This window comes from Anomalospiza imberbis, chromosome 1, assembly GCF_031753505.1.
Source record: "Anomalospiza imberbis isolate Cuckoo-Finch-1a 21T00152 chromosome 1, ASM3175350v1, whole genome shotgun sequence".
Taxonomy (NCBI): domain Eukaryota; kingdom Metazoa; phylum Chordata; class Aves; order Passeriformes; family Viduidae; genus Anomalospiza; species Anomalospiza imberbis.
In genome coordinates, this window is record NC_089681.1 from 146,917,716 (window position 1) to 146,943,815 (window position 26,100).

Below are 26,100 nucleotides of genomic sequence, written 5' to 3' on the forward strand. Positions count from 1 at the left end.
AGACCTTCTAGCAAGCCTAACAAAATAGTTGCCAATTATTATATTTTGTTTAGTGTAGCAAAATCCACTAAGCTGCAAAGAAAAACTGTTAGGAAAGGGGCTTTCATTGCACTGAGTAAGTGTTAGATCTAAGTTAGAGATCTGCAGTGATAGGTCAGTAATGTAGTCAGTCTCTCTGGAGCATTGTTTCTTTCCTTGGAAGTGTATTTTCCAATCCTTTGTACATTTTCATCCCAGGGCAAAGTCTACTAAGAGAGAGTATTCCTGCAAAAAGCAATTTACATGATCAGTTATTTTCTATATTCCCTTTCCCATTCTTTCAGCTATTTGTGCTTGGCTAAGAAGCTTATATCCTCCCAGCCCAGTTTCTCTTTATCCTGCAGTCAATCTCATAATCCCATTCTTCTGATAACTTAGTTTCTCACTGTCAAAATGATCATGATGCCACAAGACTGGCAAGAGGTCCCTGCGGCCTGGGGCAAGTGAGGGAGAGCACAGGTTGGAGCACCATCGATCTCCTTCATTTTTCTTGCCCAAGACCAGCTAGGAAAGCACATGGAAATGGAGATATGAATTTCTTGCCTTGCAGCCACACAAGTTCCCACGTAGAAAGTGTTTGAACCCACAAACAGGACAGCAGCTGCAGGTTGTGGGGCACTGTAGTACCCCTGTAATACCAATTCTTCCAACAGGAATTTTTTCTCATCAACTCTGTATTAGTCTCTTAGGAGAAATAACTGGTTTGTCTGTTTAAATATAAGAAAATTAATTTTAATAAGAACTATGCAGCAAATACAGTCTATTTCCTAAGTAAATCTCTGAACTACTGCATGATGGTAATGAGAGTGGATGTTCTCCTTAGGAAAGAAAAAATGTAAGTTATATGGTAAGAATAATTATTTCATATGCAAAAAGTGGCTGTAATTTCAGAGATTTCATGTGAATGATTTCAATTTACCAGAAAAAGGAGAGAACAAGGTTTAATTTTTCCTCTGGCCTATGAAGAATAAGTAGGGAGACTAATACAGCTTCAGCCATCTTCAGGCAGACTCTAGGAACGGGGTGAGTTGAGGGTGTTCCCCCTACCCTGAATGTTTTTGTGGTATTTACAATAAAGCTGGGGGTTTTACTGCCTATTCTTCTCTTCAGGTATTGAACTTTATGTTTCCCCACAGTTTTGGTGTGTCTGGTGCAGCTGTTTGTCTCTGAGCAGTGCAGGGCAAGGGATGCTGGATGGCAGCTGTGCTCACCTGTGTTTGATGGGGTGGGGAATGATCACCCAATTTCTCACTTCAGAGTTGAAAGGGGTACCTGTAATTAATGGGGCAGATTCCTCAGTCCTGTTCTCGTCGCTTTGCACAGGAGGGACCCACCTAGCCTCTGCCTCTCCTCATCCCCAGGTCCTGCAGCACCCCACAAGCTGGAAGAGAGAGGTGCCTGTGTCCTTGTCACTTGAAACACAGTTCTGGAAACATAAATCTGAGGCAACCCGTGACACCTCTCACCACAACCTGGTGGTTGCCTCATTTTGCCAAGACTTTTTCTTTTGTTATTCACCTACGTGCATATAACTGTGCAGACAGATTGTACCACTCCAAATCTGGTCAAGAATTATTGAATTTAGATTTCTTTTGTAGCTGATGACTTTCAATGTTATTTTTTTCCTAAGTATGTTCCTTAGAAGTATTTGAAGATGAGTCTTTGGAAACCAAGTGTTTTCTGATCTGAAATTCCACATCTCCAAATGTTATATGTGAGGAGGAAGAGATGGTGAGTGGAGTCAGATAAATTCTTCCCACTACTGGAGCCATGGCATTAAAACAAACATGTTCCTGCAGGTTTTTCATCAGATAGCAAAACAACATTAATTCACCAGAGTAGCAAGGGCTCCATCAGAGCTGCTGTGGACTTCTCAAACCACTGTCTAGACAGACAAAATGTGCTGTGAGACAAGTCCAGTTGAAAACTTCTCCCAGCAAAACCTGCTGTGTTTGTGAAGTTAAAGGCTCAACATACCCCAGAAATATCAGGGAAACTATGGAAAGTTTATTGTTTGCAAACCAAGAGACAATTACCCTTCTACTAAGTCAACAAAAGTGTTTGGCTGTCCTGCTGAGGAGGATGTCAGGACAATCAGAGGGCAAGACAGACTGCACAGCCTGGGGAGTCTTTACTATTGCTGCTCCCCACAAGGAGCGATGATCAGTGAGAAGCACCTGCATTACCCCTGGAATATTTTCACTGGCTGCATGCCAATAACAGCTGCTCTACCAATTATACAATGACTAATAGGAAAAAAAAAAAAACCTCTAATTTTGGATGCTTAAGCTCTGCAGTTTTTTACCTGAAGACCACACCAAACCTAACCCTAGGGGGTTCACGTGGAGGACACTGCCCAGTCCAGGCAGAGTGGGATCCCTGGAGTCATCCTTTCACAATTCAAATCCTACACCTCCACAGAGAGGGGGACACCCAGTCGTGACCATGGACTGTGCTAAGTTTTGCCCTTAGTCATCGTGTCCCTTGGCCAGTCAGGACTGGAGATCAAGAGAAAGAGGTAATTCTCATTCACACATGGCAGAAAACAGCTGGGGAAAGGTAAGGCACAGAGAGCCAAAAGGATAAAAAACCCCACATGGAAACAGAGTAAAATGGAAAGAAAATCAGTAAGTAATTTTAACCAGTAAGAAAAGCAGTAAGTAATGGCTTCCTGTGGCCTATATATTACAACAAAGAAAAATCAGCATGAGGGTAGGCCCAGAGACTCAAAAATTAAGTCTGAAAGTCAAGAAATAATTAATATTATCTTCCCCCCCCCTTTTTTTTTTATTTTTATTTCAGGGACAACACAGTTTCCTTTAAAAATCTTACTTTCTAATCCATTTCCCAGGTTTAATATTATAATTTGGGTTCCATCACAGAATCACACTTTCCTATTAAGTGAAACGTGAAAAGGATACCTCTACAGTGAAGTTGGGAGGTGTAAGGAGGCTCTGATTTTTGTGCATTTTGGCAGTGCAGATTCCTGGAAGGGCAGAACAAAGTGACAGAGCTGCCTGCCAGCCAGGAGGCCTTCTTTCAGAAAAGCTCCAAAATAGATTTCTACCAGTAATTTTGCACAGTATGAAATCTCCTGCCTTCACAGCACACGGCTGGGCTTGTGGCTTTCACAGACCTCTGTTGGAGAAGCCCCATGACTCAGAAGTGGGACAAACCCCCACATTTCAATAAAGAAATGGGAGGGTTTAGCAGCAGTGGAGCCAGCTACATCTCTAAAATGAAAGCCATGCCCTGCAAGGTGGGAGGTGCTGACACACACACACACCTCACTGCTGTCCTAAAAAGTGACCCAATTCATCTGCCAGCACCTGCTCCTGGATCCCACAGTGTCTTCAATGGTCAGCTCATCCCCTTGGGTCTCTGGCTCAGCTGTGGCTAATTCTGCACATTTCTTAATGCTTCCTAAATTCCCAGCAAGATGTCCATGGGCAGGAAGGGAAGGATGTCCTTATCCTACAGGATAAAGCTGGATCTGAGCTGTGCTTTTCAGAGAAAATTTACTAGAAACATAAGAAAAACACTCCAAGGAGGATTGGCTACCAGCATCCTTCAATCCAAATCTGTGCTCCACCACATGATCAAAACAAACTCTTCTTTCCAGGCAAAATAACTTAACTTCTGACTTCCTTCTTATATCAGAAAACACAAAGGCATTTTGCTGATGTGGAAATTTGAAAATCGTTTCACTTATTAATTGTATCTTGGGTGTCTGTCTAGCAGCTGGGGTTACTAAAAACTTTTAGTGCAAGATGGGTAAGCAAAGGAGAAATTCGATGGTGTCAGTTGTCCTAAAGAACATTTCTATGGGTTTATTCTCACTGCCAGTGTGCTAGAGAGAAATCAGGAACTGAGAGCCAGGCACCTTGGCCATTTTATGACCTAAAAATTGCACCTCAGTAGCAAACAAAGACCAGCCAAGGCCTGTTCCCCATCCCTGAGGGCAAGCAGCTGACTTCTCTTCCCCCAGACAGGATGGATTTGTGCCTGCTCTCCCCAGCCAGGGCTGTTCCCTGAATGCATCCTGAATGTTCCCTGAATGGGATGGGGTGGCCAGGGAATGTGCTAACCAAGACAGAGGAGGGACACTCATAATGTTTGTTTTCATGCCTCAGTTTCTAGAGGAATCCACCTGCCCGTGTTTTCAAACAGAGATCCCTCATCAGGCACTTTGCACTTGCTGAATCTCCAGAAACAGGATGGAACAACATCCAAATGTGGGGACACGAGAACTACAGGAGGGGAGAAGGGACATGGAATTCTTCCTGGAAGAAACACCTGTACAAAAGAGTTTGCAACACAAGGAGCAAGAGAGTGCTCTTAGTTGTGCATTTTTAATGAGTGAGTCTGCATGAGGGGGGCCAGAAAGAGAAGGAAACTTGTGTTGGGGAGGAGGCTGCAAACAGAGGAAAAAGGGCATGAACTGCAAACAGAGCTGCTTGAAAACCTTCCATCCCCAAAGATTTTGGAACTTTCCATGAAAATTCAGCATGGAAAACGTCAGGTATATTTCAATCCAAATGCTAAGGTCACTTGGCATGTACCCTTTTCAAGAGAAAATATGACTATGACCTACAGATGGCAAAGCTTGGTCAAAACATAAAACCCCTTTTGCATTGAATTAATTACAAGAATTTCAAATGGCTTCAGTGTCTTGGAGCTTGCATGTGTATTGGGAAGGGTGAAGTCAAGACACTCAGTGAGATGGAGCTCAGAGAAGATGTCATGGAAAGCAGAAACCCAAAGCAATGTGGAACCAGGAGGAGGTTTGCTCTAAGGGTGAGATGAGGAAGATTGCAGCAGAGATGTGAGGCAGTGTGAAAAAATGAATTATAATCACATCTCCTTTGGAGATAGGATGAGAGAGTTAAGGGACTTCAGCCTGAGAAGAGAAGGTCCTGGGAAGACCTTAGAGCACCTTCCAGTGCCTAAAGGGGTTACAAGAGAGCTGGAGAGGGACTTGGGACAAGGGCATGGAGTGATAAGACAAGGGATAATGGCTTTAAACTGAAAAAGGAGAGATTTAGATTAGATATAAGAAAGAAATTTTACACTGTGAGGGTGGTGAAGCGCTGTAAGAGGTCTCCCAGAGAAGTTGTGACTGTTCCATCTCTGGAAGAATTCAAGGCCAGGTTGGAAGGGCCTTGGAGCAATCTGGTGTCCCTGCCATGGCAGGGGAGCTGGAATGAGATGATCTTTGATCTTCCGACATAAACCACTCTTTGATTCTAGGACAATGAAGGCCAGAACTGACCAAAATGGAAGAAAATACATTTTAGGTAGAAGATAATTAAAGGAATGGCAGATTTGGTTCATATTCACTTACAACTAATTTAAACAAGATTCTGGCTAAGGATGACCCAAATAAAACAGGGGAAAAAAATTAACACATGAATCTGGAGTCGAGGAAATAGAACAAAAGGGACTGAAATAGTAGCAAAGAAACAAAAATTATAAGAGAGATGAAAAATCAATAGGTTTGGTTCTCCTTTCCCTCGTATTGTTTGCAGCAATATAAAATTGATAGAATAAATCTGTATCTGTTGGAGATTCTTCTCAGTAAGTATGGGTCAGTGGGTTTATTGAATTTAGAGAAGTTTAACACAGTAAGACACAGATGAGTGGAATTTCAGAAAGATGAAGAAATGTGGAATGGTAGCAGGAGACCAAAGGCAGGACCCCTTTGCAGGAATTTCTCACTGTTCAATAAGACCTCAAAAGGCAGGAAATTGGTATTTGATCTACTACATTAATTTTCCAAATGCATTATTCAGCATTTTTCCTTGGGAAGCCACAGACCATATGGGTGCTGGGTGGAGAAATCCAGATATGAATGTGCATTGTACATGGAAAAGATAAATTCCAGTGTCTCTTAAATATCATACACCTGCTAAGAAGGTTAAGTCTGTCATGACTCACTGGTTGTTTCACATATTCTTTTTAACAAGATATTTCTGGAGGCAACTGCTAGAATGAACAGCTCACTGCTTATTTTTGGTGAAGAAAAATAAAATTTGTAACAGGTTTTTTTTTTAAAAAAAGGTATAAGATGCTTAGGAGTGGTGAATAATGTATTAATTTTGTACCACCTGGTCTATTTTAGCATTAAAACCTTGCCTTTCCCTCAGCACATGTTAAGAATAATTCTGTTGTCATTACCCTTTCCATGACATCCAGACAACTTGCACTGTGACATTAATAAAAAGAGACACATTTAGTTGTACCTACCTTTGCACACTCTTGCCCAATTAAATTTGACTCAGTGCCATCTAGATTTTAATAACTACCCAGTTAATAGCAAGAACTTAACCACTGACAAACCCCTACTCACACTATTAATCAAGGACACTTGTAGTACAAAAAGTGGGCAGGTTTTTACTGATGCCTACTACATCAACAGGGCTGCAGTTTTCCAAATAATAACTTAGTTCCCCTTCAACCTCCTGGAATACAACCAAATCTCAGCAAAGAATCCACTAGAATCTTCACAAGTAAAGTATCTATGAGAACATAAAACATACATATGGTGTATCTCATTAAAAATATTTCATCTTGTCAGTAGTTCATATAATGGAGTCAATGCTTAAACAGTATTTTTAGAGAAATATCTTTGATTTGGAAACAAAATTAGAACAAAAGGCACGAGGATGGTTTCCAAGGGGTTGGGTCAATTGGATTTATGTATTACCATTCTTCCTCCTTCATATTTCCAAGACACCTCATACCCATAAATGTTAATGGAAGATAGTTTTGTATTCCCTTATATACATGCCTAAGGAAGGGCACTAGCATTGTTAACAGATTTTATTTTTCTCTGATATATCCCAGTGACTAATTTATAGATCAAGAAGTAATATTTATAATTCTACCAATGAAAATCTGCACCAAATGCCAAAATCTGTTGAAGTCCACTAATGAATCTGCTTTGGATTATTGCTTTGGGAATTCCTTATGTCACAAATAAATTAAAAAAACAAAACTTAGTCCTCTTTTTGTTTTCAGCCTCCTTTGAGCTTCATCAGAAGCAAAAGCTCACTCCTCTTCTGTATGCCAACTTCTATGGGGATTTGAGCTAGCTGTATTTTCAAATATCTACCTTTCTGTGGATGAATATTGCAGGGAAAAAAATTGGCAGATTTTAGCATGTATTCAACAAGAACACCATATAATACCTTGAAAATACACTTGTCCCCTAACACAAGATTGAAGCTCAGATTTAGTCACCAAGTGCCAAGACTCAACTCTTCAGAAGAAGCAACTGAGCCTGTAGCAGATACAGACTGTCATAAATCTGAAGTGACAGAAATAAGCAGATTACTTTTTAGAAGCAGGTTTTGAAAGTAGTCACTCCTCCCATCTATTTTCAGGTGCATTTCCCTCACATATCTTGGGGGAAGCAGACCTAAACCTTCCAGATTTGAATAGACTCCACTCAATCTACCATAGAATGGCATTTTTGAAACCTAGCAGTCTTTGATGGCTCATCATAAATACAGTGATGTTAATTTCCCCAGACTTTTTAGCACCAGCATCTGGTGTTACACATGGGGGTGGGATATATCTACCCAATAAAATAAATTATAGTTATTTTTGAGGGTACTGATAAATCACATAGCTTTTAAAGCCTGGAGTGTCAGGCAAAAGCTTTGTATTTAAAGTAACCCACAAGAGGATAGAGGCTTTCCATCTCTACTAGAAGCCATCAGAGGCAACTGGACTGATTGATGGCTGGTGTCATGATTTATTTTTTTGAAGCATCAGATGATGCCATCTGTTTCTGGTGGACATTTCCTTAACCCTGAGGATGTTTAATACTTAAGCAGATATAGCCAGATGCTTGCCCAAAAGCAGCAACTACCTGAGTGCTCCTCTTCCCAAGCACTTCTCAAGAAAGGATGGATAATGGGGAATACAAATAGCTAAAATTGCTTTGGGACGCATGGAGTGTTCAGGTAGCTGGCATGGAAATGATGAAGGGAGAAGCTGGGAATGAGCTGGGGTTTAGCTGCCTCCCTTGGAGGTTTGAGCTCTGCAGCATCACACCAAATATTCCCGCTGCCAGCCGTGAAAACAGATGAGTAGAATCAAGAAGGACAGCAGTGACATGCTGACAGTTGTTCTGACACCACTTTCTTTGTATTCCCAGCTGAGCTTATTGATGGATTCTGGGCTGCTCTCCTGCAGAGCCACATGTGACTCAGGAAAGGAAACTCGCCTCCCTTACATAAGTGCCCAAGCTGATGAGACAGACTCAAATGACACTTCCACTTCTCGCTAATGATCCCTTGGGCTCCCTGGCTTCTTCTGGACCCTCAAACTCTCCAGCCCTTGTTGCCAGTATTTCCCAGCTCTCATTATGGCTCCTGCAGCTTTCTGATCAATCCCGCTCCTCCCCGGTGTCCCACGTGCCCTTCACTCGCCGCGTTGCAGATTTTGTCTGTCCTGACGATGACTGTTCCTGACATGCCTATTCCTGCCTGTTTATCTGCTGGCCCTCTCAGCTGATGTAACCAAAACACAAATGCATATTTCCAGAATGTTGGGAGCTGCTGAAAGAGCAGATAAGGTGAACAGCATCATCCAGGACATGAGCATTGGGGTGCAGAGAGAGGGGAGGGAAGGGAGTGTTCATGTGAGACCTGGGACAACCTGAACTCTCTTCAAATCTCCTATGGCTTCCCTGCTCCTTGCAAAAAGCTGTTTTTCCACAGGTTTCACGTAGTTGCATCTTATCCTCTCTTCCTTCCATTGTGCAAGAAGTGGAACCAATGGATCCCAAGGAGAGTATGTGCTTAGAGGCAGAAGTACAACATGTAAAGCTTGAGGACACTGCAGACCTCTACTGTGATTCGAAAATTAAAAATCTAAACCCTAAATGTTGTAATTTGGGCTGTCATACCTTCTTCCCAAACCTGCTTTAATTTCCAGCAAGCAGATCTAACCTAGTTAGATTTGCAATTAGAAGGCACAGAATATTTTAAAATTCCACTTCATTTGTGTTAATAATTAGATGCAATACAAATACTACATTTTCCTCCAAGGAGATTAACCTTTATTCACACAGTGGATGTCTTCAGTAGCCCCCATGAGTAAGTCATGTTTGTCATAAAATCCAAAAATAATTACTTGATTTAGGGCACAAAGTCTTGCTTTAACCCTTGAGTTAAGCATTTCTCTAGGGACAGACAGTAAAACCCACAAAAATGGGGCTTTGGTATTCTATATTTGTATATAATTTGAAAAGAAAATAAGGAGATAGCTGGAAAAGTGCTATCATATGTCATCAGAGTTCCATTTGTATTCCTTTATTGACAAAGGTAGTCTGAATTAAAGAGGTCTTGTACTTTTTGGGGTAAAACAGCCCTTCATCACCCTTTAAAAAGTTTTATAGTCTTGAAATTCCCTGGTTTAGTGCTTCCTGTCTTTTAAAAGTGTTGGGGTTTTGATGTATCTTCCCTTAGTGACAGCCCTATCATGTCAGGCAGAAATACAAATCTCCATCTGAGGACCACCTTTGACCATCCTAATATGCTTTGGTTGTCTGAGCTCTTGAAATGTAAAATTGTAATCCAGTTTTACCCAGGCCTGTAAGATGCTATTTTGCTATTACTTCTGGTTTTACCACAAGGGATAATGATCGTTCTCTGTACCCATTTCATTTAAACAAAGAGAAAATCTGACATTACCATAAGCCTCTTTCAAGCCCAGACGTGATTTGCTGAGAAATTTGCAGTGATGGAGAAGCATCAGCATTGAGTGAGACAAGACTTTATGGATACTCCTACACTAATAAATTAAATGTGCTCAGGGGTATTTTCTGGCACTGAAGGCAAATGCAGAAGAACATCTCAATCTGTGTTATTAAACTTCTTCATACTCTGCCCTGACCACAATATTCCAGCTGGGATAGACCTGTGCAGCTCCCACACAGCCAGCCAGCTGATGGATTCCCACAGGGTGGGCTACCAGTTCTCCTTCACAGGTGGCCACATAGACTCACTCTTATGTTCCTCAATTAGAGATCATGGTGCTCAATTAGTGGCAGTCAGTAATTAATTCTGGAAAAGGGTTTATAAAGAAGCAAACCCCCCATGCTGAAGGCCCTGTCTCACACATTTACACACTACACATTACAGCTGCCTCTTTTGTAGTTTTTTGTCTGTTTTCTTGACCCTAAATATTGAACTAAAGGCAACTTTAGCAAACAAAGCAGAAAAAAAAAAAAAAGTATTAGATAGACACATGAGACCCAGTGACACCTTATATTGCTTAGGCTCTGTTATTTAGGAAAGTGGTTCAGGGCAGGGAATTGCTGTGAATTTCTTCTCATAGATCTGGCTTCACATAAAGCTGTAGTCATTTCTCTTCCCCACCCAAACAATCCTCCCAATCCCAAATCTTTCTCTTGCACATCTGTCAGGCCAGGACCCATGCTAAATGACCCTTCATGTTTCTTGCCTTTCTCCTCCTTCTAGGCCATTATTCCCATCCAGGTTGCATTGGTGGTGCTCAGAACAATGTTCTCATGGTCAGGAAGGAGACTCTTGTAAAAGAACAGGATGAAGTGGAAACACTAAGGAATTCTGCATTGCTCCCATTCATAGAATCATCTCCTGCTTTGGGCTGGAAGGGACCTTAAAAATCACTTATTTTCAACCTCTCTGCCATGGCACAGAACCTTCCACTAGACCAGGCTGGTCAAAACCCTGTAACTTGATTTTTCTTTCTTGCCTGGCTGCAGAACTGTATGTCTGTCAGAACAGCTCTGGTAACTCATTTTATCAACAGACTTTGTCTGTTCAAGAGAGAAATGGTGGTGAATGACTTGTAATGAGGTTCTGTTGGTGCCTGACCAGTTTGAAAATCCACTGATTCTAATCTGATGGAGGTTTAGTGGGACTTTCCCAGAACAGCTCTTCAAGAATCCTTTCCAACATGTAATTGTAGGAAAGGCATATAGGCAGGCACAAACCTCTTCCACCCAAGAATGTGACATTTCCATATTTCTGCCTGTCTCATGAGCCAAATTACAACAGAAAAAAACATCCATAAAGACTTCCTGAGATGCGGAAGCAGAATAGAAAGACAGGTTTCAGGCACATTTGACTTTTTCAGAGAAAAGTTTCCACTGAGTTTAACCGAAGTGGTCACTTCAAATCTCATCCAAACCCTGCTGAGTAGCTCTGCTGCCAGGCACTGAAATTACCATAGGAAAACACAGGACCAGAAGGTCCTCTTGGGCCAACATATTAAGTCACATGGGGATTTCTACAGCTGTTTGCCTCCTAGGATGGCAGGGACAGAAATAGATAGTTTTAGGGGCTATTTAGTCTGATATATTTAGATTTTTTGGGTAGTAAGATATTTTAGGACTTCACAGACTCCATTAACCAGATCTGACTATAAAGGTGCCTCCATGTAATAATTTCAGATGTAGATGTTCACAGTGACTGATACATATACTCTCAAACATTTTCTGTTGGTAAGCTACTGGATTATAACATAAATATTTAAACAGGGCTGAGTGCATGACCTTACACTTTGTATTTCATAATTCCATGCATCATGCATTAATTCAATAATGGTTATGCAATCCTGCCTACAGGATAGTGTGATACCCCAGAAACTGGTGGTGCTTTCTACCTTAGTGTTCTCAGAAAATGTCATCAATATTTTCCTGAGTAAATGGACAGCAGGGAAAAAAAAAGGCTAGGACTGATCCTGAAGGAGGAATTCCATTCTTATATTCTGCTTTTAAGGAAAATTCTTAAGGTGTCACTTTCCTGGTTACAAGCCCTACATGTTTACATGCTTGTGACTCCAGTAATGCAAGATCCACCAAGGAAATGCAGCAGTGATTTCCCAGCTTGTGGTGGATTGGGGAACAGGGCTGGGTGTGCCATGAATGTAAGGGGAAGTGTGAATGGGACGGAGGTGAGACAACAGCAGCCCAGAACTCAGCCCTGAGGGCCAGTAAATGCACTGCAGCTCTGTGGATTTAACACTAAGAGATGCTTTGTGGCTCATACAGCCCAGCTGGAGGAGGAGCAGAGACAGCGAGTGCATTTCAGGCCGTCCTTCCCTTGGTGGCACTTCAGGAGATGCTGGCAGGATCCATATTTCATCCTGGTGGCCATCAGAGGGTAAAAGTGTGGCTTGGCCATGGTGTGTGTCACACACACCCGACGAGGCTGGGAGGCTGTCCTGCCCGTGATGGAAATGTCACTTTTATTCATGCTCGTTCTTAGCACCCAGAACACACTGCTGTCCCCTGAGAAGTGGCTGGTGTCACATCAACTCTCACCAGAGTAGGGGGCACCAGGACCTGCCTCGTGACCCTAATTCTCCTACATCATCTCAATAATTCCTGTCTTGGTGATTTTCCTTGTTCACCTCAGTAACATAAATATACATTAAAAATATGTTAAGCCCTTTTGAAAACTTAACAAAAAGTGTAATTATTCACTTAGCTATTTCAGAAGCTCTCTCTTACAAATGATGAAGAAATTCTTATGATGTATCTGGTTTGGCTTTACCTTCTAAAGCAGCCTCAATGACTCTAAAATGCCACCTGGCAGCAGCAGCACAGCTTTATTCTGCAAAAGGCAGTTACACAGCAGATCGTTTTCCAACTATATTGCAAAGTTTGGCTCCCTGAAGATGATTCACTCATCAGCTGACCAGCCTTAAATATAGTTTCGTGTGGCACTGCACACAAATTGTCCCAGACATTTTCAGGATATATGCATACAACCCAAAGTCTAAGGATATACTAAAATTCCTTTCAACAACTGGACTGCTTTATAACACAATGTTGCCCAGGGCACTTTCTAAGTTTCCTGGCTTTTCCTCACCATTCCTTTGAATTTTTATGTTAGTGAGGCTGGATAAGACCTGCAAACTGAATCACTGAATATACTACAGAATTGCAGTGGTTGTAACAATTTCAACCCCAGCTTGCAGACTTTACAGGAGTTCAGGTGCAAGTTTGCTCCATAATCCTCAGCCTTGCAGTTGGGAAAGTGACCACAGACATCACCATAAGGTAGATGTGACAGAGAAAAGTATTTAATTTAGATGCATGTACAGATATGCTACACCAAGATTTTCTCCAAGCCTCCAGATACTATGGAAGCATTTAGAGTCCAAATGAGATACAACCTCAGGATAATATTCTTTATCAGAACTGACTCTTGAAACTCAGAGGAAAAAGGATCTCAGCAAGTTAAAAGAGAAACTTTGCTGGCACAGATGCCAATGGTTAAAGTTTTTGCACGAGTATTTTTATTTGAAAGGGCTTGTGGTGCTTTTAAGCTACCAGAACTTTTGGGTCTGATGATGTTATGAGAGTGAGTTGGTGAGTTCAATCCACTCTTACTGAAGAAAGCAACAATTTTGCTGGTGCCAGAGTTGTAAGATGACCTCCTCTCTACCTGCTAATCGACATCTTGATATCTCCATGTTAGCACTGGATCAGTCTCATGATTCAGAATCTGTTGTTCTTTTCACCACCTCATCACCTATAAATAATTTCCTTACTTTTTTTTTTTTCTATGAGTGACCCAAACACAACAATTATTCCTCTTTATCAGTCTTTGCCACATCCTTACAGAACTGTTGGCTGAAAAGAGTAAAGCTAGCAATTTTCTCTTTCAGCTGACCAATGACTTCAGCTTCTCCATGCAGACAGAGTTTTTCAATATCTGGTTTCACATTTGGGACATCTCTTTTTTTTTGAGCACTGAAGGTTAAATATATGTAGATAATGTTAATGCAGTCTCTGCTGAGACAGATTTCATACTTAGCAGAACTTGTGCACACTAATGAGTGTTAATATCTAAGGGTATCAGATGTTGCTAATTCACATCTTTTAATAATCCATGAATATTTCAAATGTTAACATTTTTCCCAGAATTTAACACATATTATTTCCAGCTTTCATCATCATACACCGAACACATTGCTTAATGGCAGGGGGAAATTAACTTTGTAGGTCTCAGGCTAAACTCTGCGAAAAAATATAATAAATAATGTTTTTTTCATAAATAAAGAAAGTAATATTGTGCTCTAGCTCTTCTAATCAAATTTAATTTAAAAAAAAATATATAGAAATGGTAAGTCACAGAAAAAAAGGTAAATAATTTCTCACTTTCTGAGTAATTACAGTTTAATCTTTTGACTTTTATTAAAAAAAACCTAAAAAATATACTTTGCTCTTGCAATCAACATTTTCATGTGAAAATAGCTGTTAAAATTTATTGTAAACAAAGGAACACACTTTGCTTTTCTACATGCTCTTTCAAGAACTTTTCTAACCCAGCAGCTGAGAGCCGAAACATTGGGTACTTAAGTAAAACAACCACTAAAAGCAATTGGTAGTAAAAGACCAATATTTTTTTTACAGCAGCATCTACTATTAAATAACTCACTACATAAACAGTAAGGCCATTAGAGCCACAATGTCAAAGATGCTCTGTAAGCTGAACAGGCAAAACATTTCCACAATGACTGAAAGCCAGCAAAGCACTCCTTAAGATGTCAACAGGGAAATATAATTCAGTCTTAATAGGTTCAGAGCTTATGTAAGCCAGGCTTATGGGATAGTCTATTAAAAAAACAGCAAGTGAGCCAGTGACATTACTGTAAACAAAACCTGCAGCTCCCTAAATCGTGCAGGCTAAAGACATTCAAAACCCCTCTCAAAGACACTGTGCTGTGCTATGGTTTGTGTGTTCTGGGCCAGAAGTGAAGGGAAATACAAATATGTCCCTAAATGGGGATAGTTGAGGTGATACACCTGTACAGAAAAGAGATCAGGAAAATCTTCAGCCCCATGTACAGCATAAGGAATAAAATCACTGCAATCAACCCATGTGCCTTGCTTCTATTAAAACATCTGCTCTTTGAAAAAAAACAGCGAGTCCACTAGTAATGCGACTTTGTATTTGGGATAGGAGCAAATTTGTCTTGCTGACAACTTGGTTCATTGAATTAAATTGTGGAGCAATGTGAGATTTGCCATTTCTAGATTAAAAAATCCAGACATTTGCACAAGCCCACCAGGAAAGGAAGAAAAAACCCCAAAACATCTTGAGAACTCACCACCAGGTTTCCTATCACCATGACCAGCAAGAAGACGAGAAGGCACAGTGGCTGCCCAGCTACTTCCATACAGTCCCACATGGTCTCGATCCACTCTCCACACAAAATTCGGAAGATGATGAGGAACGAGTGGAAGAAGTCGTTCATGTGCCACCGTGGCAGATTGCCAGTCGTGCTTATCTTCTTCACATTGTCCAAGTAGCTTTTCCCAAAAAGCTGCATTCCCACCACGGCAAAAATAAAGACGATGATGGCCAGCACGAGAGTGAGGTTACCGAGGGCACCCACTGAGTTACCAATGATTTTAATGAGAGTGTTTAAGGTGGGCCAGGACTTTGCCAACTTGAAGACTCGCAGCTGTGAACAGAACATAAACAACAGTGTCAGCTCACAGAAGCATCAGCCATTTCAGCCAATGAATTATTAAAGTGAGTAAAACGTGAAAGATGTTAAATGCCGCAGTGCGTGTGGTACAAGGTGATTTTAGCCATACTTCCTGTTAACCTCATTACTTCTATTAATAAAACATCATTTGGGCTTCTCAGCTGAGAATTAAGTTTTCCTGAGCTATGCTCTGCCTGGTTAGATAGACATGGTTTTAATGGCACATTCCCCCACTGGTGAAAGGAAAGGATGGAAGGATGAAATCTATTTCTCAGTATTTTCTTTTGTGCTGCTTTTCTACCTCAAAATAAACAGCCTGGCAGGCATCTGGAGGAAGGGGTTTCAGGTTTGGTCTTACAATGAGAGAAGGAATTCCTCTGTGCTTCAGAGCAAGTCTCAGTCAGATTTTGTTAGCTGTTAGCTCCCAGGGTGAAAATCACCTCTGTGCCGAGGATCACGCAGTCTGTGCACAGCCCACGGCCCACTTAAGACCTATTTTAAGGATGTAAATGGTGCCTAGCCCTTGTACTAAGTTTTCAGCTGAAGGTTTAAATTAAGCCCTATTGAAGCAGGATTGCTCCAAAAACTGGAGGGAGACACTTAGGACAGTGAGGGAAAATTTATTATTTTGAGTAATGCAGTGAAATTTAGGTTAAAAAAAAATCTTTTCTTTGGTAAATGTAAGCACAAGGGCTTATTTTCCTGATCTTTAAAATTTTGAAGCCATATCATGGCCAGAATTATTAGCATGGACATCCTGGTACATGAAGTGCAACACAAATGTCAAGCTGGCAAGGAAAGTACTTTTCTGTTCCAGCATGTTGCCAGTCTCTCATGAATAGAACACCACTGTCCCCTGCTTAACAAAGGAGCTGACAGCTAAGGAGTTCCCATGAAAGACAGATGCTATGTTATGCTGATCAGTTCTAGAAAAAAAAAAAAAAACCTTTCTCTGAATAATTCAAAGACATTTTCTTTTGACAACATCTAAAAGAACAGTGGCATGTTTATAACATAATTTAGGAATAACAGCTCCTAAAACAACAAGTTATCAGCTCTTGCATTTCTTGGGCTATCAATTTTCTACTGTCTGTGCTAACAGGTGTACAGGTATAAAATGGCAGATCTTTATTACAAATTGGAATTCAAATATTTTAAGTGTGCTACAAGTACCTGGCACAGCTAGAAGGAATCAAATTATGTTCTCATTTACCCTGATGTAAATCTGGAACAATTCCATTTATCCCACAGTAATTAGTGTCACATACTGTTCCCCAGCTTGCAGCAATTATAGGCAGATGCATTTTTAAGAAAATACGTTGCATTCATGTCAGAGTTTATATGTAATTAAAAAAAAAGATGGTTAAGAATAGAATAAGACCATTACCAGCCGAAAGGAGCGTAAAACAGACAGGTTTCCCATGCTGGATAAACCCAGTTCCATCAGGCTTAGAATAACAATTATGCTGTCAAAAATATTCCAGCCCTGTTGGAAATAGTAGTAAGGGTCAAGGGCAATTACTTTGAAGATCATTTCTGCTGTAAAAATCCCAGTGAAGACCTGCAGAAAGAAAATATGAAGTCAAACTAACCTTTTAAGCACAAGTCCTTGCTTGTGGAGTTTCCACTCACACAGGTGAACCCAGCCGAAAGCCAGACACATTCTACAAACAAATACTTGCTTTTTTTGTGGCTGACTCTTTATCTCCATTACAATTTTGTCTAGTCTTTTCACAATAATACCTGATACTGCTGTAAACTTAAAATGACATCTGACTTCAGGATCTGGACTGGAACATGCAATTCCATCTCCTTCCATCATCTGAATAATCACAGTGGTAAAAAAAAAGAAAAAAAGGTGCAAATATGTTTTTTATAAAGGTTAAGTCCATATATTTCAGTGGAGAAAGCTAAGTGAATGGAGAGTGTTAAGGGCTATTTAGGTTGCAGTGTAGCTGGTGTATTATCCCTTTTAATTTTGTTCTTATTATCAATAGAAGGGCAATGCACGCCTCCAGTTATTCTGAGGTTATTGCTGGCAGTAAAGATGATCAGAAACTCTAATTTGAGTCTTGGTGGGTTTGTTTTTTTATTTTTACAAATAGTCACAGCAATTTTCTTCTCACTGCATCTTGGGAACACATTGGTTATTTATGATCCAGTTCAAATGTCATATGTTGGAGCTTCTAATTGGGACATTTTTCTTAAAACAACATATAAATATTACCTATGAGGCAGAGGGAGCAGGGAAAGGAAGGCTGCTGACAGCAAATTCACTTTTAATAGATTCCTGTAAAGTATCCCAGAGAATCAGATTTTGTACTTTTGCATGCCCTGCTTAAGTAGTGTTTTAAATGCATAGTGCAATGCTATTTAAAATGACTTAAAATACAATCAACTTAAAATGACAAAATGTGGGCACCAAGTTTGTCATATACTGTTTTATTTTAATGTCACATCCTAGTACAAGCTGCCCAGAGCTTTGTGTTTCTGGAAAATTCTGGAATTTCTAAAATAGAAATGGATACATTTGCAGAAATGGAGATCTGTAAAATTAAAATACATGGTTTTCTGTGAAACAATCAGCATTAATGCACTTTGTTGGTCAAAACAGGGGGGCAAATCCAGAGGTCATGTATCACTAATATACAGTCAAGGAGAAATGTTTTCCTTCAAGAAGTTGAAGTAACAGAGATGAGACAACCACTGAGATGTGAAAGGCAAAGAGTAAAATACAATTATGATATTAAAGAATAAAAATAAATTATCATAGCCTGAATTTGAGGAGTGCTTGGCTTTGTTCTGTAATGTTTCAGGAATTAATTGTTCCAAGTGGCCATTTTACACAATTCCTTATGGAAAATACCTTCTGTTTCCCCTCAGGAAAATGATATCTTGGATTGCAGCAATACCTTGGGACGGAGCGACTTCCCATCACCACCTCATACCAAGAACACAACAAACAACCTGTCTCATATTTCTAATTAGCAAAGAACTTCTGAGTCACAGGGGTTAGAGATACCAAAGATTCCCACCATAATGCTCAATTTTTTCCTGGGACAGAGAGCAAGACAAAACTGGATGCCTGTGAAATTGTATCCAGGGGACTGCTTTAAAAAACTGTAAGACCACGCTGCACACATTATGCAACTCTCTTGCTGAGAAAATGACTCAGGAGGATCACTTTCTTTGCCTGAATCATTTTAATCAATAGGCTTCTGAGAAGGAAATGTCACAGCAAGGCAGCAAAATGTCTGAGCCTTCCTGAAGGCATCAGGAGTCGTGTGTGTGTGTACCAGCCGCAAATTCCACAGAGCACCTGGACAAGGGGCTGGGTGTATCTTGTGATAAAGGCTGGAAAGAAAACAAGTAGCTTAACATCCCACTGGTGCTAAATATGGCACTGCTGATGTGGAGCACTTTGTCTTAAAAAAAAAACCAAACCCTTTTATCTGTCGTTTCAGCCATTTAGGCTTTAATGTTGCATAATGGTACCTCAGCTTCTAAAGGAAAACAGAAATTGAGGGAGTCTTGCTCTCTCCACTCATTTTTTAAGTGGTGGCACTGCGTGGGCAGATGAACTCTGTACACGTGCTGGGCTGGCCTTCTGATCGCACTTGGAAATGTTCATTCCTGTAAGAGATGCCTGCAAGTAGCAGAGGCTGAATGATGGACAATCACAGCAGGGGAGCCCCAATGACTGGCAGATCCAGAGAGAGAAAATCTATATTCCATTTTCATTCTTTCATTTCTCTCAGAATGCAAAAAAAAAGGGGAAAAAAAGGCCAAAGACCTGCCCTCTTTAATATTTCCCCTGTTTAATGCTAGCATAATCACTCAAAGAGGGTTAGATGTAACGGGAAGACAGCCAGCCAGCCAGCCAGCGTGGGGGCAGAGGGGGGGTGCCAGTCTGCAGCTCAGGGGATGCAGCCACCTGGCAGCCTGCCCTGGAGCTGGGACTCCCTTCCCTTTCACAGAGAATTGCAAAAAACGTCAATTTTCATTACAAATGACTTTGCAAAATCTTCCACAAAATGGAGTTACCTTTCTCTGACCTGCTCTGCTCACAATTAATCCAGTTATGCGGGGGTTTAGTAAAGCTGGTGAGGGTGAGCTGAGACAGGCTGGGCTCTCACAGACCCAAGCTGGGATCTCAGGAGAAGGGGAGCCCCGAGCCATCAGCCTGCTACAAAAAATGCAGGCAGGATGTTTTGCTAACTTTACACTTTAGCACAAAGAAGAGAAACAGCTCTAGGCAGTGCTAAGAAACCCACAGCGAGATTTTTCTTCTCTTTTTTTTTTGCAAAATTTTGCAAATATTTGCTCTGTAAAATTTCTCTCTGGGGAAAAAAAAAAAAAAAAAAAAAAAAAAAAAAAAAAAAAAAAAAAAAAAAAAAAAAAAAAAAAGGTGTCTTTCTACAAAATTTCCCTGTTTGCAAAAATCCCTGTCTCTACTGATTGTCTAATTTCCTGATGGCACCTGGCACAGCCCTGCTCAGCCCTGGCAGGTCTACAGGAGCTGTGTTGGCAAGAGGGAAGCCAAGGGCTAAAGTTTCACTGCCTGTGGTCTGCAAAGGGGGAAGCTGATCTGCCAAAAGCAGAGTGAGGAGCAGACACCTTGACTATCCCAAGTGCCAGAGAGGGAAGTGGCAGCTTTGCCACCTGCTTTGATGGACGCAAAGGAATTTTTTCAAGTCATCTTAGAAGGCCACAAATTGTTGAGCAACAAGAAGGAATGTTGGCTGCAAAGTGAAGCTGGGTACAGTCCTGTAAGATGATTTCCAAGCTATCCTTATCTACTGCTTTCTGCAGGGGGCAGGAGCACGGGTTTGGAGCAAGAGAGACCCAAACAGATTTCTGCTTAGCACAACAACAGAGGGAGATTTGCCAAGACACATCAGCTGAAAAGCTGGAGACAGGTCCCAAAGCCTAGGGGAATAACCTCAACCTGCCCATGGAAGGCCAGAGCTAGAAATAACAAGCACCAGGGTAAAGAAAATAAATCTATGTTATATCCCATATTCTAGGACTGATACAAAATGCCTGGTTATTGATACCACCCACCCAAACCTGCCAGCATGGGAGGCTTCTCACTGAAGGCAGGTCTCACATCTGCAGTGTCTCTGTGTGCTCCAGCTGTGGTCAGTGGCTACTACAGTCACAGCCCCACAGGCCACTGTTCACCTTATCCAAAAGCAAATGTCACCACAACATCACATTAATGGGGCTTGAAACTGTCCATTGCTTTCCACTGCTTTAAAAAGAGTCAGAGACAACTGGCACAGGCTCCTATGCTGTAAATACCTAAAATCGGGTGACATGAATCCAGCTTTGAGATACTGCAGACTCTGTTTTTACAGAAATAAAGGGCTTTTTTAACCTCTGCTGTAAGCTCCTCAAATACAAACTTAGCAGCATCCACTTTCCAGATTCTCCAGATGACTTATGTTCCTGTAGGATATCTCTGCTGCCACCACTACATTTTAGGGGCAATCCCACCATGCTATAGCTAGATGGCCTGTGCCTTTTCTAATTCAGACTCTTCTACAATTAAAAGGATTCTAAACATTAAGTTTTAAAGCAGTAGCACTTGGCAACTTTTAAACATAACTCAGAGAAAGATGATTAAAGAAAAAAATTCCATTTTGAGTGGCCCCCTGGGCCACAAATTGTATCACATTGCCCTTGGAAAGTCTTTTCTGCTGTCCCTAAAGTCTGACTGTGGACTGTCCCTCTGCTTTTCTTTGGACAAGTGTGGTCTCTGTTTGCTTTGCATCTCTACACCTACATGCTCTGGCTTGCACATTAAGTTTCCCCTCAAAGCATTGGCTGTGCTTTGTTCCCTGTCCCCTCTGCCCCAGGGTTTTCATAGGACCCAGCACATGTAGAAGATGCACTACAGGCACCTTCCAGCACAGATATCGACCCATAATCAACAACTCCATTTCCCTTCAAGATCTCGCCTTGCTTTTTTTCCTGTAGGTTTCTGTTTTAACATAAAAGTCACTATTAGTCACCAAGAACTGCTGCCTTATGGGTTCTTTTACCAGAAATCATGAATAAAGCTCATTAACCTTTATCTTATCTCATTTCCTTAAACAGATATCTATCAGGAACAGCCCAAAACCATGGCTAATAGCATCAGAATATGTTAGCTTGATAAAAACAGACACTTCATTCAGTTCTCTTCAGAAAGAGGTGGCTGTGAGGACTTGCTTGACAAATGCAAGGCAATACTGGCAGTTATCAAAATGGGACATTCCCGAGCCATGGCCAAAGCTTGAAAAAGCAGGAAATTCACCCCTCAGGTGGCACTTCAGGCTGACTTACCAAATTGCCAATGTACAGCATGTGCTCAAACTCCTTGGTCATCTTGTAATGCTCCAGGGCCATGAAGAGCGTGTTCAGCACAATGCACAGGGTGATGGTGAGGTCGGTAAACGGGTCCATTACCACAAACTTGACAAATTTCTTGATTAAAAGCCAAAGTGGGCAGCAATCCCAAACGAGGAATTTAACAGCAAAGTGGTTCCAGCAGGGAGGACATTTCTGGTGCGATTCCTCAAGCTCTAAGTCACAAGCAGCAAAGTCACAGTCAATTCACACTGAGTTATACCACAAGAGAAAACTTAAAATTACTCATTACACAGAGGAAGGCTCACAAATTACCCCAAACTTTTTTTCAAAGATAAAAATATTCCTGTCCTAACAGGCTGGCAAATTACACACCTTGGGGTTTTAGCCAGTTGACCTGCACTTAGCAGACAGTGACCTGTTCTGAAAGTAAAAACCTCTTAAAAGTGTCAGAGGCAAAAAGTGAGAATCACACTAAATATGTGAAGTCTAGTATTATATATAGGCTTGGATTCTTACTCTATTTTCCATTTTGCCAATTTCAAATGGATAAGAATACATTATCTTCATTTAACTTAGATTGGAATATATTATTTTTCATTCCCCAGTCACATTTTCAAATATCTTAAGTAATACCTTTTAAAACAGATAAGAGATGAAAGAGCTTAAATCCAAGATTTAAAACTGATTTAAGTTCTTGAGAAGCAGAGTACCACTGGTTGTCAACAGTTTCTGTCCTTGATGTGCAATCCAAAAAGGCATTAAATATCTGATTTTTCTGAAAGGCCCACAGACAAAATCGGGGAGCACACAAGCCAGTTTCAAAACGCTACTAAAATGTGCTTTTTAAAGGTGCTCTTAAAATATTTCCTATAATACCACTTTTACATGCTCATCCTACCCATGCACAAAAGAACTGAAATAGCTTCATAAGTATAATTTGTGTTAAAAGGTGAAAAAAAGAAAAGTCAAAAAAGACAGTTAATGGCTAAATGACAATGATCAGCAGAATTGCTTAATGCCTTCCTTTTCTGATTCCTTTATGGGCATGGAATGCTGTATTATGGTTTTAGTCTATATAATTAGAAGCTGCACTGATAACAGGAAAACTTCAGCCAAGGCTGTTATTTCAATCAGTTCATAAACAGCCTCCTCTCCCAAGGCAGGAAGCATCTGGGACAAGGAGAAATGGCCCCAGGCTGTGCCAGAGGAGCTTCAGATTGGATATTGGGAAAAAAATCCCTTCACTGAAAGAGTGGTTAAGCACAGATGGAGCCACCATCCCCGGAAATGTTCAAAAACGGAGTGGACGTGGCACTTTGCAATATGGTTTGGTGGCACGGGGGTATTCAGTCACAGGTTGGACCTGCTGATCTTGGAGAATTTTTCCTCAGATTCTCTGACTCTTTATCCACTTTTTTTCAAAGGACAACTGAACTGTGGTATTAGGTGTCTTCCATCAAGCTTTCAAAATGCCATATGGTGTCCTACCTGCACAGGTTTTGCACACACATCTACACTACTCTGAGATCTTCGGGAAATCAAATTGCTCCTAAGAAATGATTCTTTCCAGCCTCCAAAGTGAGAGTTTACATGTGAACCCTAAAATTATTTGAGAACCGTGGATATCAATGCAAAATCCCTTTTTTTTTTTTTTTTTTTTTGAAACTTGTCTCTGAAAGCAATAAGGGGTTTAGGGCAGTCAATTCCTTAAGGATCTAATTTTCCAGGTAAATCTAGAACACATTGATCTATATCCTTATTCTTCACAACATAAGCCCCTTAAAGTCCTGGTTGCTGCTAAAACGTTTGGTTTCACCCTCTTCAGACTCAGCCACATGTTATTTCTCTGTCCTTTTGCCAGCTTTTGTGCTCCTGGACCTTCTGGGTGAGCTGGTTCTGTTTGTTGATCCAGCTGAAAACCAATCATACAAAGTGCAGGAGCACAGCAAGGGAAGGAGGAGGGTATGACTGTCATCTTTTGGCAGTCATGTGGCATTAAAGTGGTTTAAATTAATTAAGAATCAACATCCTTTCCCAGTAAATAGGATCTTTGGGAAACACAAGATTTTTTTTTTTTTAGTATCTGCAAAAGAAAAAGTAAAATTAGCCTCTGTTTTTTCTGCTACTGTAAAAAATGATCAGAAAAGTACAATCAGCATTGTGATGCTTTTCCTCTTGTTTTTAAATTTAAAAAGAAATAGGTCCTTTCTTTTCTGCAAGGATTTGTAATATCTGGAAGAACAGACAGTTGTTGACTCCCCAAGAGCTAAGAGCAGAAACCAAATAAGTAAAGGGGAAGGGATTTCTGGTCTGGCTGTTTCAAAGTTTGGCACAAATCTTACAGCCATGAATATGGTTAAATCCTGTGATATATTTTATTCTGATCTGATGTTCCTTGTTAACAAGTATTTGATTTCAATGTCTAATCAAAGTCTGGGAGTTAGGAAACCTTTGATAAGCATTTTTCTACATAGAATCATAGAATCATTTAGATTGGAGATGACAGCTAAAATCACTGATTCCAGCTGATATCCCTTGACTGCCAAGTTCACCATATTCCTGAGTGCCATGTCCTTTGAGTTATCCTAGCCTGGATGGTCACTATTTCTGTGCTATAAAGGAATAGAAAAATACCATTAAATGAACAAGAAGTCCAGATGTCCAGGCCATTTAAGCATTCTTAACACATTACAAGAAAGCAAATCAGTCACAAAGCTAATTGCTAAAAACCCCACAGAAAGCAAAAAAAAAAAAAAAAAAAACTTTGCAGAGTACATTAAACACTGGAATACACCAAAGCAATTATTCCCCTATTAAGAACCCAGCTCTTTATTCATTCAAACACAAATATATCTTCTGGCCACAATACTGCTGAATATAACCGAGGGGAGGGTAAAAAACTGAGGAAGAGGAAGGGCTTTGTGGTTTCACACCGGGCAATGTCCAGTTCCTGTCTGTAAGGTGAGTCCCTATCCATCAGCCACACAGAGAATTAGGCTGCAGGAGAACCCACAATTTCCCTTGCTACTGTGTTCTTGATTGACATTTTTCTGTGCTCTTAGGTGCTGCCTCCTCTCTCATCCCTGTTTGCAGTGTGGGAGACACGAGAAAGCGCAGGAAGCCCTTTCATGCTACAAGTCAAACGACTGGGAATGTGGGGGTCTTGCTCTGAGTTGTCTTGCTCTCAATAAATTTGCCAGAGGAACATGCAAAACTCCTGGCTATGGAAACCCAGAGGAGGAAAATGCTCCTGCACCTCATGAGAAGAGCAGTGGAAAAGGTTGTTGAGAAATATTTGCGTGTTAAAGCTGTTCTTTGAGCGTCCTCAGATTTCACAGTGGGACTCAAACACACACCACAATGCAGTGTCCCTCTTGTGAGAAAGACTTTGAGACTTCAAGACTTTCCTCCCCCACAATCTGGAGGTTCTGCATGTGCCGGGCTTTCCATCTCTCTTTCCTGAGAGATGGGACACCAGCACATGTACAATCAATCACCCAAAACCAGGCTGGTGCTCTGCTACCCTGCACTCCAGTGAGCCCTGTACACATCTAACACCATGGCAGCAATTAAATCTTAAAATCTTAAATCTTACAGCTCCAATTCCGATTATATGGCATTTTCTCTGGATTTTTACAAGCCCATGGCTAAGATAAGGATTGTGTTGCCTCTGTTATAGGGGTTGCAATAAGTATCCTCAGTGCCTTCTCTCAGAATGATATCAGGGCATTTTGTGCCACATTTTTCCTGTCTTTTAACACAGATGTGGTTTTGAGCTGGGAAACTGAGGATGTCTCTTACCTTCCAGGGCACTGGTGATGATGCTGACAGCACTCACTGCCCTCTGCCTCTGAAAGGGCTCATCTGAGTGGTCCACTGAGGGCCGGTGGGGCATTAAAAGCTGTTTCTTGCTTGCCTCGTCCGAGGGGGAGGTCTGTGTAAAGGAACACACTGGATCAGCACAGTAAAACCAAGGCAGATACTGGATAGAAATTTCAAAACTGCCTAAGCATTAATTTTGTCATCTGAAAAGTCTAAAGCTTACTGACTTCTGAGTTAAAGGCACGCTGGTGGGAGACAGCTTCTGGAAATGGCACTTTGAGAAATTTTGGAAAATTTGTTCTGCCCTTCACCTTCATGCAAACTGTGGGTGAAAATAAAGGAAGGCTTTTGATGCCAGAGGAATAGCAGTCCTGCTTT

The 26,100-nt window shown here is 40.9% G+C and overlaps 1 protein-coding gene across 15 annotated transcripts in view; it reads right to left on the reverse strand.

Moving 5' to 3' along the window:
* SCN5A (sodium voltage-gated channel alpha subunit 5) overlaps positions 1–26,100 on the reverse strand; it is a 210,881-nt gene that overhangs the window by 76,677 nt on the left and 108,104 nt on the right. For all 15 annotated transcript variants that reach the window (XR_010994034.1, XM_068175239.1, XM_068175279.1 and 12 more), the window contains 4 exons: positions 25,702–25,834; positions 21,874–22,112; positions 16,931–17,104; positions 15,160–15,516 (listed from right to left, as the gene is read on the reverse strand). Coding sequence is in view for 14 of the 15 variants with exons in the window: in XM_068175239.1 (XP_068031340.1) it covers positions 15,160–15,516; positions 16,931–17,104; positions 21,874–22,112; positions 25,702–25,834 (903 nt within the window). In the remaining variant the exon portion in view is untranslated. The remainder of the gene's footprint in view (positions 1–15,159; positions 15,517–16,930; positions 17,105–21,873; positions 22,113–25,701; positions 25,835–26,100) is intronic.